At 44.9% G+C, this 21,459-nt stretch overlaps 1 protein-coding gene across 1 annotated transcript in view; it reads right to left on the bottom strand.

The window, feature by feature from the left end:
* The window catches only part of LOC142494694 (uncharacterized), a 39,417-nt gene extending 18,306 nt beyond the window's left edge, over positions 1 to 21,111 (bottom strand). Inside the window, 10 exon segments of the mRNA XM_075599126.1 lie at positions 1,877 to 2,069; positions 2,379 to 2,781; positions 5,535 to 5,824; positions 7,628 to 8,263; positions 10,133 to 10,138; positions 12,087 to 12,169; positions 12,323 to 12,406; positions 19,687 to 19,835; positions 19,837 to 19,915; positions 19,917 to 21,111. Of these exon segments, the coding sequence (XP_075455241.1) occupies positions 1,877 to 2,069; positions 2,379 to 2,781; positions 5,535 to 5,824; positions 7,628 to 8,263; positions 10,133 to 10,138; positions 12,087 to 12,169; positions 12,323 to 12,406; positions 19,687 to 19,835; positions 19,837 to 19,915; positions 19,917 to 20,866 (2,873 nt within the window). The 5' untranslated portion in view covers positions 20,867 to 21,111.
* Positions 21,112 to 21,459: the final 348 nt, after the last annotated feature.

Raw genomic sequence — 21,459 nt, 5'->3', positions numbered from 1 at the left:
AGAAGTGTTGGGAGCGCTGGTTAAGCATGGCTGAAAGTTTCTCCATGGTCATAATCGTGTTAATTGTTTTGATTACTGTACCCCTGGATGGAGGGTTGATTTGCTTCCATGCGGCCGCAATGGAGCACCTTGCAGCTGTTAGTATAGCTGCTATTAGTCTTGTTAGGGGAGCCAGGATATCATCCGGCGGTTTGGCCAGCACCAGGGTCAGCGGGCATAGCGGGATCTCCTGCCCCATCACGTCCAAAAGTAGACGTTGGATCATGGCCCAGAATTTTTATATCTGTGGACACATCCACCAGATGTCCCCTCTCTGACCACACCCTCTCAAACATAGGTCTGATGTGCCAGGGAAGATTTGGCTCAGTCTACTCGGGGTTAGGTACCAGTAGAATAGGATTTTGTAGATGTTTTCTTTTGTTACAGTGCAAATTGATGATTTGGAAGCCGATTCCCAGATATCCTCCCAATCGTCCCTGTCAATGTCTACGTTGAGATCCGCACTCCGTTTAAGCATGTAAGCGTGATCTGTCAAGGTTGTTACTTTGGCTAAGGCCCCGTATATGCTCGGAATTAATCCTCTCTGGTATGTGCGTTTTAGACAGAGAGTTCAAATTGAGTTGGTTTGGGAAATTTAGAACCTTGTGAGGTTGTCAGGAGAAAGTGTCGGATTTGAAAAAATTTGAACACTGGCAGGTTATACACCTGTTGTTTATTCTGGAGCTCCTGGAGGGTAAAGATCTCCCCGCTTTGCAATAGATCCGCGGCTATTGTGATTTCGAAATTGGTGTAGTTGTTTCTGTGAGCCCCCCGGCAGGAAGTTGGGGTTGTCAAAGATTGAGGTTAGCTGGGAGGGGGATGCTACTAGGCCATACTTCCCTTTATTTGATGTCCATATCCTCCACGTACACCTCATTGCACCTAGATCGAACCGTGGGAGTAGTTTTTCCTTATCTGCGGGAGACCAGAGGGATGATGTCAGGGAGAAAGGTTTCGCATAATCAGATTCTATTGCTAGCCAGCAAGCGGATGACGGGCTGTTGTTCCACGACACGGCTTGCTTCAACTGGTCTGCATAGTAGTATCTGGCTATGTCTGGGACCCCCAGCCCTCCTCCTAGTTTTGAGGTGATTAGTACTAACCTTGGGACTCTGGGTTTTTTTCCCTGCCAGATAAACTGGAAGATTTGGGTTTGGATATTTGTAAGTTCTGCTATGGGGATTGCTGTAGGGGTGGTTTGGAAAAGGTACAGCATTCTAGGGAGAATGGACATTTTTACTGTGGTGATTCTGCCAAACCATGATATTTGGAGTTTATTCCAGGAGTCTAGGTCTTTTCTGATTTGGGCAAAAAGGGGGGGGGGGGTAGTTTGCTCGGTAGAGCAATTCGTAAGAGTTCGTGATGTGAACCCCTAGGTACTTTATGGAGGTTGAGTTCCATTTATATTTATCATTTCGTTGGAGGGAAATCCAATCATTAGTCTAGGTTAATTTTATAATCGGAGATGAGGCCGAATTGGTCTAGCGTTTTGTGGAGGTTGGGGAGGGAGATGTGGGGGTTGGTTAGGGTGAGGATGATGTCATCCGCAAACAAGGAGATCGTATACTCTGTATTGCCAATTGGGATGCCTGTGATATTCGAGTCATTTCTGATTCTATTCACCAGGGGTTCTATTGTCAGCGCAAAAAGAAGGGGGGACAGGGGACAGCCCTGTCTGGTCCCGTTTTTAATATGTATTGGGTCTGACGAGCCGCCTGGAAGCTTGATATATGCCGTTGGGCTTTGGTACAGGGCGCGAACTCCCTGTAAGAATTGGTTTTAAAAGCCAAATTTCAGTAAGGTCTGGTCTAGGAAGGTCCATTTTATTCTGTCGAACGCTTTTTCAGCATCGAGGCTAAGTGCGATGGCCCTCGTGGCAGTGTGGTGTGCATGGTCAATGATATCGACAATCTTGCGTGTGTTGTCAGAGGCCTGCCTTTCCGACACAAATCCAACTTGGTCTATGTGGACCAGTCTAGGGAGGATTGGGTTTAGCTTGTTTGCTAGGATCTTGCTGTATATTTTAAGGTCTGTGTTAAGCAGGGAGATCGGTCTATAACTGCCGCACTGGAGCGGGTCTCTACCTTCTTTATGAATTATGGCTAGATTGGCCGAGGTCATTGTGTTTGGGATTGCTTCCCCTGCCAGAAAGGAGTTGAATATCTCGAGCATATATGGGGTAAGTGTGGGGGAAAATTTTTAAAAGTAAATATTTGAAAAGCCATCTGGGCCCGGAGTTTTGGCCGGTTTTAATGATTTAATGGCTGTGAGTAATTCTTCCTGGGAAATAGGCTTGTTTTGGGATTTGAGCTCTGGCTGGGTGAGGGAGGGGAGGTTGCATTGGTCTAGAAAGCTAGTGATTGCGGTTGTGGAGGATGCTCCATTGTCTGGGGGGTGTAGGTTGTATAGGTCTGTATAGAAGTTAGAGAATTCTTTCTCGATCTCCTTTTCGGAGTAGAGAATAAATCCATATTTGGACTGGATTCTGGAGATTTGGGACTTAGTTTTCAACCCCCTGAGTTTAGAGACCAGCAATCTATTCACTTTGTTGCCCTTGTCGTAAATTTTTTGGTTTGTCCAACGCAATGCTCTCTCCACCTCCTCCAGCTGGGAATGTCTCAGTTCCGCTCTCGTTTTTTCTGGGGTTTTGAGCAGTTTTTTGGTTGGGTTGGCCTTGTATTGGTGTTCTAGGTCTATAATTTTGTTGGTGAGCTCCTTTTGTAACTGGAGCTTTTGTCTTTTCTTATAAGAAGCGAAATTATGTCCCCTCTGATGGACGCCTTATGGGCCTCCCAGAGGGTTGCTGGGGATGTTACTGAGCCTTTGTTTATTTCGAAGAAAGACTTCAGTTTTTGTCGAATTGTGTTTTCTATCTCTGGGTGGTTGAGAAGGGAGTCATTGAGCTTCCACTTATAGGAGTTGCTCTTGGCGAAAGGGAGACAGAGCGTTAGTTCGACAGGGGCGTGGTCCGACCAAGTTATTGGCCTATGTTTGACTGGGAGGATGCCTGGAGAATGTTTTGGGTGCCTAAGAAATAGTAAATCCGCGAGTAAGACTGATGCGAGGCAGAGGAAAACGTGTAGTCCCTCTGGCCCTGGTGCTGAGCCCTCCAAATATCAACTAGGGAGAAGTCTTCCAATAAGTTTTTAAAATCCTTGGTTTTCTTTTGTGCTTGAGCTAGAGGGGCACCCGTATGTGGGGAGGATCTGTCTAGGGTTGGCGAGGCCATTAGGTTCAGGTCCCCTGTGACTATGAGAGATCGGAGAGATTGGGGATCTAGAGATTCAAGTATCTCTCTTAGGAAAGGGATCTGCTTCTCGTTATGAGCGTATATGTTTAGTAGGGATATCGGTGATCTGGACAATGTGCCTTGAATCAAAATGTATCTACCCTCTGTGTCTGGGAGTACTTTGGAGGCTATAAATGGGACATTCTGCCTAATCAGAATCGCGACGCCCCTTTTTTTCTGAGGGGAAGATGCGAAGTAGGAGAGGGGGAAGACGCTTCTGAAGGTGTTTGGGGGATTGGGCATATTAAAATGTGTTTCTTGTACAAACAGGATGTCTCCTTTCGATTTTTTTTAATTCCTGGAGTGCTAGTTTCCTTTTGTGGACTGAGTTAAGTCCTTTGACATTAAGGGTAATAAGTTTTAGAGGTTTCATTGTGGCGTTGTGTTGTTTTATTGGCGATTGGAGTTGGGCCCTTCCGCCTTCCCTTTTGCTTTGTGTTCTAATGGGATTAGTTGATTTATTTCTGGGTCTGTCTGGACCTGGTGTTGGGATTAGTGGTGTTTTGCACATGTGAGGTGGAACATACCTTGGTTGCATCAGCTGTCAGTAGGCGGGAGTGGGACAAGGAGGGAGGGGGGGTGGTCCTGGACCCGGGGGAGGGCGGGGGGATAGTCGTGGATTTACCCTAGAGAAAAACCTTAGACACCATAGTGGTGAAGGTGGTGGGGAAAAGTCCCCTAGGAGATCCTCCGTGATCGCCAGGCATGGTGTGGGCCAGGCGAGGAGGGGAGTAGGGTGCAGATGCCCTCAGCAAGTATGTGTAAGCATCTCTGTTCGGTGTGGGTCTATATTGGCAACCTTAGGCTTTGCATGTTGTACTCAGCCAGGTTCAAGATATCTGGAATTTTGGGGAGAATTGGGGGGGGGGGGGGGGGGGGAGACGGGAAGGTAATTGGTGTTGGTCGCTCCTCTGTCGGTATGGGGCATTGTGGTGTGGACCCTCCTTGGGTTGTGCGACGGTCTCTAACAGGATCACTCAAGCATGCATGAGGGGGGGGGGGAAGAAGTGGGAGAAAAAGATAAACATATTATTGCACAGAATGCACAGTAGTCTCTTTTTTCCTCTTTCCAATGGTGTGGGGCCACAGGGGAGGGGCAGAGAGGGAGGGAAAAGAGATGGGGGGGAGAAGAGGGGGAGGGGAAGAGGGAGGGGGGGGAAGGGGGAGGGAGGGGGGAGAGAATGGCTTAGGTGAGGGGGTGGGGGGAGGTGAAGGGTGGGAGGCGGGGGGAAATGAGGGGGGGGGGGGAGTATAATGGACTCTGAGGCTCTTGAGTGCGGTGGTCGGCGACGGCTCGGAGGGTGAAGGGGAAGGGGGTAAGCTGGGTATGTGGGGCCCTCCATGCAGGAGCTTGATCTAGGCGGCCGGGGCGCCGCCTCAGCCGCAAGGCCCCTTCCCTCGCCAGGCGTTGTCACAGAAGATCCCGCGGAAGTTTCATCGCCTCCTCCTGACCAACGGGTCCGGGACACCCTGTGCCAAGATGGAGACAGGCTCCAAAGGTCCCACCGTGTCCCTGGACATAGCGGTAGTGCAGGTAAGAGAGGGGAGGGGTGGGGAGAGGGCTAGGTGAGAGTGGGGGGGATGAGGAGTGCGGATGGAGGGCCCCGGGCATAAAGGGCCGAAGTCTTGCGGCCTCTTCGTCCCCATCGGACCCAGAGAGGGACCATGAAAGGAGCTCTCGGGGGGGGGGGGGGTGAGGGGGGTTTGGTTGAGTCTCAAGGGGGGCTTCTGGAGGGAGAGGGGGGAGGGAGAACCCCCCCCATGGATCGGGAGGCGGCTCGGTGTGGGATGTGGTAGGCAGTCTAAGTAGTCCAACCCGGGTAGCGACCAGGTGTAGGGGGGTGCAGGGGGGGCCCGTGACAGGCCAAAAGGAGGTGGAGACATCTTTTACCTAGAGTCCAGGGACATCTATTTGCGGGCAGACAGGTGAGTGGCGGCCTTCGCTGGGGGGGGGGGGAGGTGGGGGTCGACCTGGAGAAGCAGAGGAGTGCGGCAGCAGTATTTGCGGATCGCTGTAAGGGATCTCAAAGCGGTTACTCCGTATCCTCTTGTTCTCGAGAGGGTGATCCACGGCTCCGTGCAGTTGCGGCTCCTATTGCTTTAAGAAATTCCGGGGTTTCGTCAGGGCAAAGTGGCGGCCATTTTTTTGGACAATTAGCTTGAAGGGGAAGCCCCAGCGGTATTTTATGCCTTGATTTCTCAGTACCAGAGTGAGGGGCTTCATTTCTCTTCTCCTGGTAATCGTGGTTCTTGATAAGTCAGAGAATATCTGTATTGTGGCACCGTCCATCAGGATGTTGCCTGCTCCTCTGCTAGCATTTATTATTCTCTCTTTGGCTGAGTATGAGTGGAGTTTGGAAATAACGTCCTTGCAGCAGTTAGGGTTGTTAGATCGTGGGCCCAGTGCCTGGTGTGCTCGGTTGAAGCGCAGGTCGTGTTGCGAGAGATCCGGGACCAGCCGCAGGAAGAGGGCTGTGAGGTAGGTGTGGAGGGCATCTGGAGCCACAGACTCAGGTATGTTCCTTATACGAAGGTTTTGTCTGCGTTCTCTGTTCTCGGAGTCCTAGAGGGTGTCTTTGAGGTGGTTGATTTCATGGTTGAGCCTGTTAATCTCATCGTCAGCATTGGACTGTGCCACGCGTGAGTCCTCCATTTTGGATTCCAGGCTGGTCGTGCGGCTAGATAGGGAATCCACTTCCGTTTCCAGACCCTCCAGGGCTGCATTTAGGTCCTCCTGGAATCCCTTTTGAATTTTTGCAAATAGGGCGACGAAATATTCTTTGTTGAGGCCCGGCGCTGGGGTGTCAGGGTGGGCCCGCTCCTCGGGTGGGTTCGCTTGCATGCCTCCGTCGGCGCCATCTTGGCTTTCCTCGTTCGTCCCTGGCGGTTGCTGTGCGGGTGGGAAGTAGCGAGTGACCCCGTTGTTTTTTTTTTGTTGGAGCGGTTGGTCATGATCCCACAGTTCCCACAGGGTTGCTTGTGAGCAATATTTTTTTTTTATCGGGGGTGAGATGGGTGCTTTTCTTTAAGATGCTGCTGAGGGTCTGCGTAGCTCCTCACTCAGTCGTCCTTTCCCGGTGACGTCACCGGAAGTCCTAATCGACATTTCTTAATACTTAACCTAGTATAAATTTAGTGTACGTGAGCATTTTGGGGCTGTTGCTATATCTGAGGTGGGAGCCATCTCTAGGGGACCTGGATAAGTCTATAAATTCGTGGTAGATAGCAATTACAGGGGGGAGCGAGAGAGACATCCGGACTGTTTCTAGTAGATACACATAGTTGGTCCCAGGGGGCTACAGGCTCATATAGCCCATCTACATTTGCATTGCTGACCCATTATTATACTCGACTCCTAGCGGCTGTTTGGGAATGGGGGGCAAGGAGGGAGAGGGGGGGAAATAGAGAGGGGAGTATAGGGAAAAAAACAGAAAAAAAAGAGTGAGCATGGATGTGCCTCCCGAGGGACATTCCTGATACTCATCTGCCCTTGGGGGAAAAAAATCTGGGGAGAGGGAGAAAAAGAAAATAACAAGGACAACTGTGTCATTGAGGACACTGGCATGGTTGGGGGTGGTGGCCAAGATCCAGCTGGTCTGGCTGCTCAAGCTCCATCTCCTGGGTTTTTTTGAGCTTTGGGCTTATTGCAAAGATGGGACTAAACTGTATTCATATCGTGGGCTTTGACTTCACTAGAAAACCTTTAGTAACCTTGTAATAACATGAGCCCATAAACATACCATAATATATAAACCTGAATTACTTTTGTATCTACTCTCGTCACATCAAATCTTTGGGTGCAACCTCAGATTAACAAAAGCTAGAAAACATAAATTGGCACTTTTGCATATAGTCATTTTATGAGTGAATTTGTTTATTTATGCTGAACCTTCAGGGTTCTCTTAGTTCGAGAGACCCCCCGACCGCCAACCTTGGACGCTCTGGCTTATTCCGCTCCGTGTTTGTCCACGATGGCGGTCGATCTGCTGAAACAAGACCAGGTGAAGTGGGGGACAGGTCTAAATGGTTGAGAAGGCTTTGCCATCGTCCGGGTTCCTGAGTATCTGGGGGTCTTCCATTTTTAATTACCATTATCCCAAAGGGAAATGTCCATCTATATTTTATCTTGCTATCTCTTCATTTCGTTGTTACCTCTCTGAGATCTCTTCTTTTGGCCAGTGTGGAAGGAGCCAGGTCTGCGTATATCTGTAATGATATATTTTGGAACTTGATGTCTCTGGAGCCTCTAGTTGCAGAGAGGAAAGCTTCCTTTGTTTTAAAGTAGTGGAATCTCAGCACCACATCCCTGGGTCTGTCTCCCGGTTGGGGTCTCATTCTTGAGGCTCTGTGTCATCTGTCCAGGGTAAGAGACTCCTCTGTATAGCCTGGATGTTAGCCATTTGCCCATGAACCTCTTGATATCTGTTTCAGATTCCGGGATCCCTCGAATCTGGAGATTATTGCGACGGTCTCTATTCTCTGCATCATCCTGTCTGTCTTTGATGTCAAGGAGTTGGGACTTCACCTCCCTGAGCTCAATGTCCATTAAAGATTGCAGGGTGATTGTGGCGTTGATCTTGGATTCCAAGAAGTTAGTGCGTTCCCCAAGGGAGGATACTGCCTCTTTAAGATCCTTTACTACTGTTTGCATCAGATATTCCATTTTATTAAAGAAGATAGATAAGTCCTCCTCTGTAGAGAGATTTTCGATCTCCACCGCTGGTTCAGAGTCTGAGCATTCCATGGAGGGATCTTGTCCCCTCTCCGCCTGCTGCGGTATTGGACGACCTTTTTTTCTAAAGTATTCACGAAACTCGATATGGTTTTTCTTCTTTTTGATGGTTCTAATCGTTTTCGAAGCCATAGTGAAAGGGACTTGTGTGTGATGTGGTTTATTTTTTAGAGGATTAATCAGATCTGAATTACTTTCATAGGCTTAGAATGGTGCTCAAGGTATTACAGAACCTGGGTCTTAGAACGCCATCTTAGTCAGCTCCATCCAGGCATTTCTGTGGACAAAAATCTTTTGTAGAGGGGTACCTATTCCCCTGGGAGGGATCGCTTCCACAAAATGGCTGCCCCTCCGAGCACTCTGTCTCCCCGCTACCGTCCCCTCAACCGGCAGCTGACTGCTCGCCGCTGATCTGCCTGAACGGCTCTCCCGCCTGGCGGCTCTCCGCTGCTTCACTCCTTACCTCCCTGGGCATTCTCCGCTGGCAGGAGGCCTCTCAGTCGTGCCCGGCCACCATCTTGGACACTTTACAGTGCTAATGAGGAGGCTCTGAGGACCCGAAATCAGGCTGTGGGGTAGAATTTGCAGAGGTTCTCACCACTGTTGGGCCCGGTCTCGCCCGCAGGGAGGTTTCCTCCGGATTTATTGTGGGATGCTGCGGGTTTTTAGGCACCCTAGTGCTCTGTTTAGCCCCTTTTGGCCTGGATATTGGACGGAGCTACAGCACCACACGTATTGCTTGTTAAGTGTCTTGGCCACGCCCCCGCTCCTCTTATTTTTAAGCAGAAATGTAAGTGTATCAATTCCTCTTTTTAGTCCCTGTTATCTAGAGGGCTTTTTTTGCTCCAGATATACATCATCATATTGTGGCGTTACTTTAATAAAATATATGCAGTGGAGGTACCTAGACCATTTTAATAGGTACTAAAAATATATGGTCTGTTTACAAGTCAGAGATGATCTCACTGATACCCCACTACATACACACTCGTGATGGTGTCTCTGCGTGATATTTGTATTTGTGCACATATTTAGTTTTATGTATATGTTGTGTCACCTTTCACCAATCTTTGAATTATTTTTATCCAGCACTTATTAAAGTGTTTTAATCACTGTTATTACTACTCTTACACCCATATTGAGTGCATTCAAGGGGATTCTGTCCTTTCCATATAGGAATGCCTATGCAACCTGCATTTAATTAATGAACAACAACCTGTCTGACATTTAATAACTACAGTACCGTCCCATCATGTATTCCAGGGGTGGGCAAACTTTTCCCCCTGCGCCCTCCTGTCTGCCCCCCCCCCCCCCCACCCCGGTTCGCACCCCCTTTTACCTTGGCTCCGGAGTCAAATGACGTTGCAGGTCATGTGACGTCACATTACCATGGTAATGTGACGTCACGTGACCCCCACAGCGTCATTTGATGCTGCGTTGCCATGACGATGCGTCGCTGGAAGGTAAGGGAAGTTACAGAGGCCTCACACGGTCCCTCTGCATTTAATTTAAATGCCCTGGGGAAGAGCGCAGGAACTCTGTAACTGCCGCGCCCCCCCGGGAAAATCTTGTTTATATTTCACACTTGTTTTTTGGAGTCACTTTTTATCACTATTTAGAGCTAAAGTTTCTCTCTCTCTCTCTCTCTATAAAAAACACACACAAAGTGTAGCGCTACTTAGTTAAGTGAAACAGTGATTAAGCTAATTAGTAGTGTACATGTGAAAATCTAAATATTAATAAGTGTTATAACTAACAAATCTAATCATAAAATATATGAATGTATAAATAATTAATTCAACCAAACAAGTGATGCAGTGAAAAAACTGTGTGAAAAATCCAAAATAAGGATAAAGTCCAAATGATTTCACTTAATAATAATCCAGAGGGAGTGAAAGAGTCCCAAACAAATATATTCCAGGAGATTCTTGCAGCTTCAACTAAGTGGTGTAATCACCCACTATACACCCAAAGAAACAAAACAAAAAGAAGCGCAGGCCCTATAGCACGTAACTGGATATAAAAATGGGTATATTTAATAAAAAGAAGCAGTCCCTGGGAAGTACACTTACAGGATGCTAAAAGAACACAAACATTTGAGAGAAATCTCTAGGGGGAGTCATCAAACAGAGGTGGAGGAGTCCGTGTATGATACTGTGCACCTGATTATCAAGGATTTCTGCATGTAGCTCCAGCACGAGGTCCCACTGTCTTCAGCCTCTCACACTGCCTCACTTAGGCCTCGTTCAGGGTGGCAGAGACAGGAGGTGGAGGGCGCGTGTCCGCGTGTCAGTCTGCTGGGCGATGTGTGCTCATCATCCCTAGCAGACCTTTTCAAGCGTTCAGGAGGTGGGTCTACAGACATGAGGTTAGGGATGGGTGTTGCTCTTCTCACTACACTTTCCTGAATGATTTGATTGGCTGCCGAAGAACCAGTGACGCTGCTGTAGCTTGAAAAAACAACTTGAGTTGTTTATGCAAACTGTAGCAAGCGTCAACTCCGTACTTCGGCGACAGGGTAGCTTCTACCCTGACAACTGATATTTACTTTAAACACTTTGTTTCGAACGTGCCACGCACGTAAACGCGCGCACATCGCACATCGCTTTGCTGCAAAGTAATACTCACAGGCTGCATTAGGCCGCGGGCATGGTCAGTGCTTAGACGCTGAGCCTGCTCACACTTGCCAGTGAGCCCCTGCAGCCATAATGAGAGTGGCTTTAGCAGGGGCTCGCGCACGCTTCCACAGGCGTGCGGAGGCGTAGCCGTCAATTTTTTTTTTAGCTTAAGCGCTCACGGGAGTGGAGGGCCAGTCACGTGAGCGGTTCGCCCATTGACGTCACTGGCCCGCCCCCAGACGGCACGCGTAGTAAGGCCAGGGAAAGCCCTCATCCTCCGAGCGCCTCCGCACGGCTGGAGTCTCTATGGACTCAGCCTACAATATGCCTTATTCAATGACCCCCAATATCAAAGAACCTGGCAGACATGGTTAGACTTCATTAGGGGCCCAGGACTTCATTCAGATTCTGCTCTAAATATTATTGGTATAAGTGGAAGTGGACTTGACTTAGGACCTTATTCAATATTGAACGAGGTGGACGTTGGCGCCATTTTAAAAACGTCCTGAATGGTGGCTTTGCACCATATAGACATCCCTTTCCTTCTAATTGTATGCATTCTCCTACCTAGCTCTCTGTATATTCATGGTTGGTCATGCATCAGTACCTTTTAAGCAATTCAATCTTTAACATTCTTTTTATTTATTTTCTGTACACTTTTTATCATTATCAAAACGTCAATAAAAGTATTAAATGCACTATTGAGTTTTTTTCTCTTTGAAAGACACACTTTATAAATCAGAATGCGCTGCATAGTCTGTTAAATAAGATATTTGATGTTTTTGTATTTTGTGTATATATCTCCACCAGTAAAATAACCATTACAATTTAGTCTTGGGGCTTTCCGTCGGTTATTTCTCCAGGTATTGCACTTTAAGCAACATTTGTAATTAGACGGTTGTGAGGGCTAGAAGTGTATAGAGATACTCAGCATCATTATACAGGGCAGTATGTTCCTTATCCGTCTGTGGAAGTGTATAGAGATACTCAGCATCATTATACAGTGCAGTATGTTCTTTTCTGTGTGTGGAAGTGTATAGAGATACTTAATATTATTATACAGTGCAGCATGTTCATTATGAGAAGGCTGGTGTATAGAGACCATAACCATTTTTAAACATGCTGATGTTATTTCTTTATTCTCAAGAAGAATTTGCTACTATAGATGTGGAAGAATATTTCATACCCGATCACCAACCATGACATGCAATGGTAGACAGTGGACATTATAACACAGAGGGAAATTGCATTAAAGCTAGCGATAACTATGTAAGAAAGGTGCTCAAAGAATCACTTCAATGCAGAAGAGAGAAACACAGAATCACTGTCGTCCAAAGACTACTAGGACATAGAAGAATGGAAGGTCCAACCTCGACGGAACCCAAGAAAGAAGACCTAGAACTCCCACCTGTGCATGATAAAGAGGTAAAGAGGCGTGAGCTTGATGGTCTGGAGTGTTGGAAAAGCTTCTCCAACAGTTCACACTTGGTTCTGCATCAGAAAGAGCATGCGGGGAAGCCTTGTTCAGACTGTGGAAAGAGTTTCACATACAGCTCTCACCTTGCCATACACCAGAGGGTTCACACGGGAGAGAGCCCACACATTTGCACGGAGTGCGGGAAGAGCTTTAGCCAGAGTTCTAACCTGGTGAGACATCTCAGAGTCCACTCGGAAGAGAAGCCATTCTCATGCTTGAAGTGTGGAAAGACCTTCACCAGCAGCTCCCACCTTTTGAGACACCAGGTGACTCATGTTGGAGATAACTACGCATGCGAGGAATGTGGGAGGAGTTTCACACTCACGTCCGTGCTGGTGAAACACCAGAGTCCATAGCGGTGATACTTTGTATGTGTGCACAGAGTGTGGGAAGACCTTCACAAAGAGTTCCAACCTTGTCAAGTATATATATATATATATATATACATACAGTGTTTGACAAACCTATACATTTGCACGCTCCTGGCAAGTGGATTTAACATCGTGGCGAGCTCCTATTGGCCCAAGCAGCACACGTGTGGTTCTAGGTGGCGAGTAAATTTTTTTGTTCGGCGAGTAGATTTTTTGGTGATTTGTCGACCACTGTATATATATATATACACACACACACACACACACACACTTTATTTGGTAAAGATGGCTGCATCTGACCCAAAATGTCCTTCTTTGAATACACCACCAGGGGGCCCCCCGGGGTAAGAACTTGTTTTTTTTTTTTGATTGTCTTTAAGGCCTCGATTATACCAAGAGCTGCAGGGTGGCAGCGCTATCCTGTGACGTCACCCTGCGCTGCCACCGAGCGGCATCTTGGTTATACCGGGGCTTCAGGAGAGGAGGTAAGGAGGCGTGGTGGAGGCGTGGCCAAAAGCAGTTCACCCTCATTGGCTGGAACCGCTCATGTGACGCAGCCGTCGCCATCCAAGAACAAATTCTCAAATCGCTCCAGGAGACAGGCGCCACGCGCGATTTTTAGTATAATCATTGCATAAAGCAGCAGAATATGCATCATTGCACATTAAAAAAAATATATATTTTTTTAGTAGTAGTGTTAGGACCTACAAATTTGGTTATGCCTTGACGTTGGTATGCAGGCTTATGACGCTTTGGCCAAAGGGTTTAACTAAATGACCAAGAAAATATTATTATTGAAATATTTAACTTTATACTTATTATATATGTTTTGTCAATTGGATGTAGCATTGGGCACCCCTGTCTTTTGTGGCAATAATTTTTTATGACAGGGTTGAAGCAAGGGGTCTCCAAAGCTGAACTGCATTCATTCCAGCTCCGGGAAGACTCCATGATTCCAGAGAGATACCCCCAGTTGGGGTGCCGGTATCTGCAGCCAGAGAACTTATGTGCCTAACAAACTGCTGGCGTTTAAATGTCCCAATTCACACGGGCCAATAGGAAGCCATGATATCATCCCTTGTAGTTTCTTATTGGCCAGTGTGACCTGGACACAAACTCCACAGAGATACCGGCGCCCCCTACGGGGGAAAAATATCTCTGGAAGCAGCAGTGCTACATGTTTTGCTGTTTTAAATGATTGCTTCCCCCTCGGTCTTTGCTGGGCACCGGATACACTCTACGCGTTTCTCCTCCGCAGAGGAAATGGCTCCTGATGAAACCAATGCAGAGGAGAAATGCGTAGAGTGTATCCAGTGCACAGCAAAGACCGAGGGGGAGGCTCCACACAGCGTTACTTGTCCATCCAAAGTCGCCTCCAGAGTTTTCATCCGGGGATCCAACCCGGAAGTGCGGGAGACAAAAGACGCAAGTGCCTCAGTGTATCGAGCAGAGAGACCGCTCTACAACCTCTACTGTTGGCGTGATTATTTGATCGAATTGCGCATACGATTAAGACACAATGCGAGTGCAATTTTACCATTTTTACTGCAGATAAAAAATTCTCTAGCAGTCTATACTATGTCCATTTTTCTTTACATGCTATGAGGATTCCACTATATGCTGTTCCTAGACCTGACAACCCCACAAAAAAAAACGCACTTTAAGAAACCTTTACACACATCACAAAACAGAGAAATCTGTGAGTACACATTTTATTGGTTGAATGAGGATTTATTCACCATCACATTTCAAGACATATTGCACCATTTGTCTGTATGTTCTTCTTTTACATGTCCTTGCGCTCCCTGATCTCTCTGGACATCTAGGAATTGGTTTGGTATCTGGTAATATCTCTTATGATAATCCAGCATCTGAGTGCCTTATTACTTTACAGATCAGGAACATTGAGGATTAAAAAAATAAATTCTCAGGACTGAGTTAAGAGAACTTTATAGGGTTAGTAAATAGGGCACACATTTTATAGAAAAAAGGATTTGGGGTTTGATAGTGTAAAGTAGGCAGATTGCATGGAATTTAGATCTGAATATAATGGATTGTATGGTTTTGGATGATTAGGATAAAGGCTGTAGACTTTATAGGTTCTAAGGCTTTAAGGACTACAGAGCTGGGATATTTGTGTTTGGGTTTTCTTTACAACTACTGAGCCAAAAATTACCATCAAAATATGCATGTCCTAACCAGAGTCCCTTAGGGCAGAAAAAATAAAGCTCTAAGTAAGTGAGAAAGCTACTGCTCAGCATCATTCTACAGTGCAGAATGTCCATCACGGGGTGGAAGTGGATAAAGATGCCCAGCATGATTACACTCTTCATAGCTGTAATCTTCAACTTGCGACCGGTGGCTTCTGCAAACAGATTTCCCGCGGCCCAGGACTAGCATTTAGTCCGACCCCTCCTCCCCCCCTTCACACCTCCTTGCGAGCCCCTTCCTCTCTCCATGTATTACTCCACCCTCTCTCTCCCCATTATAACTTAATTACCCTCCTGCCTCTCAAACACAATACCCCCCCCACAAAATACAATTGACCTCCACCCACAAAACAGTATCTTTGATGTGGTCTGAGGCTTCTGGTGCCCAGTCTCTCCCCAGCTGCTGCTGGGCCTCTCTCCCGTCCAGAGGTCGTGCTCCACTTTCGGCACGAGACAGGCCAGGTCTCATTAGAGAGGTGCTCGCAGCAGCTGGGGTGAGCCGGGGGCCCAGCGGCTGGCAACCAGAGGCAGAAGTTGGGCCTAGTCAGATCAAACTTCCAGCACTGGCCAGGCCACCGGCAGTCGCCGGGCTTGGGACACTTGTCCGCAGGGTCGTGGATGTGTCTAGAGTGTCTGCCATTGATGTATCTCAATTTTGAAGTTTATATATATATATATATATATATATATATATATATATATATATATATATATATATATATATATATATATATATATATATACATACTTAACGGTACAAATGTAGCTGTTTTTACAATAATTTAAAGACCACTGCTTTATAGGGTCTCTACATTTAATAGAGCAATCCCATTGACATTTCTAGGATCAAAGCCTTTTGCTCGACTGTGGAATTTTTCACTTCCCATTTTGGGATGTTCCACCTCAAGAGTTTTGTTTGTGTTGGATAGGTCTGTTTTCAGTCGTCCCCGCCCCCCCCCCCTTTCCTCAGTGTTCTTTGTCGTACCCCTCAGTAAGACAGTCAGCGGTCACATTGATCTTTTTTTTTCTAATCAGTTATTTATTTAATGGATGTTTCTTTTCCAGCGTAAAACATACAAAAACAACGTAATCAAATACAATAGCAATATTAATATTCCTACTATAGACATACTGTATCAACATAGAAACAAATCATACATATGCAATGTTGATCACAGAAGCGGAGACATAGGAGGGGGGGGGGGGGAGAAGGATCCAATTAAAAAAAGAATCTTTGACCACTCTCCTCCATAAAAAAGTAAATCCTCAATTCCTTTTCCCATAATTGTGCAAAACATGAGCTTATCCTCGAAATTTTCCTCCAATAAGCACCTATACATCTATGAAATGTTATGGCCAGATGAGCCCAATACCATGAACACCGATTCAAATTGTCTTCTGTTTTAAGGTATTTTTTTTTACATTTTGGGGCGGTCTGATGAAATGTCCTGTATATATTGCCACTTCATACTTTCCTGAAGTTGGAACTTTTCTTTAAGCTGCTTTACGAACGCCATTTCCTCCCATGATCTTAGGGTAGCCCCAATGACTGGGTGGTTATATAGGTTACTTAGGTCTGATGTTCTGATCCAACCTGACCATGCCCTCCCATTTCTTTACATTGTGCTTTTTCTACTTTAACCCAAATGTATTCCTTGCACATCGATTGCCATTCAAACATTGCATTCATTTGTGTAGCCAGATATGAATGAAGAAGTAATAGCCGTTAGTCCAGTTGCGATAGTGCAGAGTAAATGAGTACTTTGGTATTAGGCGATACCTTTTTTTATTTGGACTAACAATTGATATTTTAAGACAAGCTTTCGAGAATTGCTTGAAATGAGGAAGAGAGAGAACTCTCGAAAGCTTGTCTTAGAATATCAATTGTTAGTCCAAATAAAAACAGTACAGTATAACCTAATGGTGAGGTACACATGTAGCCAGATAGTATTTATTGAGGTTAGGGAGCCCGAGGCCTCCCTGAGACTTAAGTCTTTATGGAATACTTATTCAGGTTGTGGGTTTCTTGTGCGCCCATATACATCTGCAACATTTTTGTTGAAATATAATGTCGTGGTAAATTTCTAGGCCCAGTTTGGAACAGGCCGAGTATGCGGGGAAAGATATTCCAGTCCCCTAGATCATTATCTATAGCTTTTTTTATAAAAGGGACAGTTATTCAGAAACAACCTGGATCTGTATGTGGGTTAACGTTTAAACCTAAATATTTGAGATTGTTGAGGTTCCATTTAAGTTGAGAGTTTGCGTTCCTTGGTGACAGAAGGGAACTGGAAAGGATTAAATGAAGTCAGGGGTTCCCAGCTCCAGTCCTCAAAACCCCCCAACAGGTCAGGTTTTGAGGATATTATAGAAATAATGTAAAAATGGTATAAGACTTAATGACTCAGGTGCTGCCCTAAAGAGTATAACGCACTTGAAAATAGGCTAATAAAAGCACTTAGAAACCAAGACTCACGGTCGAAAGCACTATAAAAAAAAAAAAAATCCAATTTATTTGACACAAAATTCTGTTATAAAACTACCTCTATGAAACAAGAAAAAAACATTAAAATAATTCTCAAGTAATTCATTAAAAATAATAACCTAGTGCAAATAATTCATACACACACACACACACACACACACACACACACACACACACACACACACACACACACACACACACACACACACACACACACACACACACACACACACACAAGTGTGGGGAATTGCAACCTTCCGGACCTCCCCCCCACTACACCTATGGTAACCCGGGTACTTGGATGAACAATATTAATCACAAATCAAACATTACTCATCTTAACCCTAAAATGACACGTGCTGTAATGACAGACTGCGAAAAGTGTCATATTTGCGATGCACACAGAGACAGCGGACAGAGTACACATCTCTTGCACGTGGACCAGAAAGCTTTAAGGACTGATGAGAAGAGACCCTCCTCAAACCTTCACTATTTGGTCATAGCATTTAGCAATTGGTATTGAATACAACCAGAGACCGTTTGTAACCGTACATTAATAAGGGGATTGATGCTGAACGTCTGACTTTAAAGCAGCAGGAAACTACTTTCCAATTTTTTTTTTAAATGATTTTTATATGTAAAGCATGTGACCATGTATATTCTACATTCGTACCGAAGCTGGCAATCGTTTGGTGCTCCTGTTAGAAATCCCAATTGTGTGACTAACGAAATGACTGCTTCAGTGTACTGTAGCTACAATGTATCCTCATATTACTAAGGTAACATTGTTACCTTATTGTTACAGTTTGCAGTTCAAACTGCTGGGAACATTTGCATCAAACTATTCCAAACAGGAAAGTGTTACAAAGATCTTGCACTGCTTGGGAGGAGGGTTCAAACCAGTTAGCAGGATGCTTTAAAATTCATTAAAATGGCATTAAGAGTTAATAATAAAAAAAAGCCCATTTAACACTAAAATTACATATAAGATTTCACATTTTGCTGCTTTAACGTCTTCAAATAATATTCTCTGTATGTGTTTACCCAGTTCATGTTTAATTTGTGATTAATATTGTTCATCCAGCTACCCGGGTTACCATAGGTATAGCTGTGGGAAATAATTTTATTCCCCACTCACCTTTTTCCACACGTGTATATGAATTATTTGCTCTAGGTTGTTATTTTTAATGAACTGCTCGAGGATTTGTTTTTAAATGTCTTTGTTGTTTCATAGAGGTGATTTTGTGACAGAATTTTGTGTAAAATAGAGTAAATGTTTTTTTTTAGAGTGCATTTTATCATGAGTCTTGCCAAGTGATTTTATTAGAGACTATTTTCAAACATTCTCCTTTCTTTTTTTTTAATAAGGATAAAGCAAACCGCCTTCTGTGTTTGACGTTGGACATTATGCAAGATTTTTAAAAATAACAGAAACGGGACTGGTTTAAAATCTTTCTGCACAAGCCTGTTAAATGTTCACTTAAGACATGATGCAATAAAAGAAGAAAAAATTAAAAATAAAAGGGGGGTGTGATATATGCAAATAACCCATAGGGAAAAAAATCCAACACCCTTTGTGCTTACTCAGTAGATAACCATGAACAAGCAGAGTAAATAAAAAAATGAAAATTAGCACTAATCACTAACCTAATAATCTATACAGTGTACATATAAAGTAATAGTGTATCAGACAAAAACAACGTAAACGGAGGAAGATATAAAATGCAAAATGGTATACGCAAGTCCGGCTGCCTGAGTCCAGGAGGAAGTTCCAGTCCCTCCAAAATGTGAGCAAGAAGAAAGATGTCCTCCAGCACGTTGACTCAAGTACAGATGTTTAAGCATAAATTCAAAGACAACAATTCATTATATCCTATGCTTTAAATTACGTTTTTACACTCGCAGATTAAATGTGGTTTGTGCTCACGGACCTCGTGGAGCCTGAAGCGTAAGCAGGACTGTCACTGAGAAGCAGAAAGTCCATTACCAGATGCTGGGAAGCTATCCACAAACGCTGTTTTACTATTTGCTGGCTGCAAGTGCAATATTAAGGAGGAGTGCTCAGATAAGATGGCGGAGTTCTCGAGGCATACCAAGTGTCGGTGTTGCCGTCGGATTGTCTCTTCACACAAAGAACTGCAAAACCTAGTCCATACAGTACATCTGTGCATCCCTGCCTTTTCAAACACGCTTGGCTGTAAATGTAGAGCACAAATGTTGGACACCTATTAAAATTTGGATCACGGAGCTCTTGGTCTAAGCAGTCATCTTCATTAGCTACCTACGTATTCAATTTTAAAGCATTCTGAATGGAAGAAATAGTCTGTTCACCACCCCCAAAAAAATACATCTATGAAGGGAGAAAAATCTCAAATAGACAAGACTGCACCTTTTAAGATTCCTGTTTGTAACCTTGTAAAAAAAAAAAAACATTTTCCGAAGGTCCTATGAAAGATAACTGTCACTGGTGAATTTTCTGGTGTCTAACGAGATTAGAACTGTTGCTAAAATATTTCCCACAGACAGTGCATGTAAAGGGGTTTTCCCTTGTGTGACTTCTCTGGCGTATAAGGAGGGGAGAGCTGTTACTAAATTTACTGTTGCATACCGTGCAGATGTTTTATGCATTCCCCCGTGTGTGATTTTTGGTGCGTTAGAAGATTTGTTCCATCTTTAAAGTATTTCCCACACTCAGCACGTGTTCGGTTTCTTTTTCTTGTGAGTTCTCCCGTGCGTCACAAAAGTTGAGTTGCGTGTAAAGATCTTCCCACAGTCACCGCATGTATAGTGTTTATCTCTGGAATGGATTTTCTGATGCTTCACCAAAGTTGATCGATGACTAAAGCTCTTCTCGCAGTGGGTGCAGGCATAAGGTCTATCCCCAGTATGAGTCCTCTGATGTATAACAAGCGTTGACTTACAGGTGAAACATTTCCCACAGTCAACACATGCATAGGGCTTTTCCCCTGTGTGAGTTCTCTGATGCCTCACTAGAGCAGAGCTATCGCAAAAGCACTTTCCACAATCATTACAAGAAAACAGCTTCTCTTCTTTGTGGATTCGCTGATGTCTAGTGAGACTTGACCGGTCAAAAAAACCTTTCCCACAATCAGAGCACACATGAATCCTCTCTTCTGTAGAGCGTTTCTGTAGTCTACCTGAGTCATCATGTAGCCTTAGCCTGTGTTTTTTTTCCTGATGTGCTACCACGTGTGAGCTGTGAATAAAAGTTTTCCCACACTGCGAGCACACGTAAGGTCTTTCCCCTGTGTGTGTTCTTTGGTGGATCACCAGATTTGAGCTGTGTGTGAAGCTTTTCCCACAATCTTTGCAGGTGTAGGGTTTTTCTCCTGTGTGAACTCTTTGATGAGCCAGAAGGTTTGAGCTGGTGCTAAAACTTTTCCCACACAGTGTACACACATATGGTTTCACTCCCACTCTCGGGTGCTCATGACCCTTATGTTCATTATCAGAGGCTGGAAGTGTATAAAGATACTCAGCATCATTATACAGTGTAGCATGTTTATTATCAGAGGGTGGATGTGTATGGATATACTCGTCATTACAGAGTGCTGCATGTTCATTACGAGGAAGTTGGCATTGTATAAAGCTACTTAATGCCATTATACAGTGCAGCATGACCATTGATCATGATCAGGAGGCTGGATGTGCCTGGAGATACTCAGGATTATTATACAGCACAGTGTGTTCATTGTCAGGGGCTGGAAGTGTATCGAGATACTCGAGCATTATATAGCGCAGGATGTTAATTATCAGGAGGTGTATGTGTATAGAAATACTCTGCATCATTGTAGAATTCAGCATGTTCTTTACTATGGTATGATACCATATAGATATACTCATCCTCATTATGTAATGCAGCAAACCTTATGATCGCCTTACCTTTCATCCTTTCTGTCCGGAAAGCTAATTCAGACATTCCCAGCGGAAGCGGAAGTGAAGAAAAGAGTTTGCGTTCCAAGCCTATTTCTGATCCTCTGCTCGGATTGGTCTCCAACTAGAGAACACCACCTTACTCCCTGCGCACAGCAAAGCATCCTGGGAGTTGTAGTTCTCTTCCATCTGCTTTGCTATATTTATAGCATCAGGACCCCAGAAGCAGGACTCCTTGTGCCTTTATGAGGGTGGACAGTTTAAATACCTGGGTTTCAAGTTAACTAAGAAGCGAATAACCCAACTTCTGAGTGTCTCATTGTTATATAATCATACATGACCAG

Source organism: Ascaphus truei, chromosome 5, assembly GCF_040206685.1.
Source record: "Ascaphus truei isolate aAscTru1 chromosome 5, aAscTru1.hap1, whole genome shotgun sequence".
Taxonomy (NCBI): domain Eukaryota; kingdom Metazoa; phylum Chordata; class Amphibia; order Anura; family Ascaphidae; genus Ascaphus; species Ascaphus truei.
This window is presented reverse-complemented; position numbering and strand designations above follow the sequence as displayed.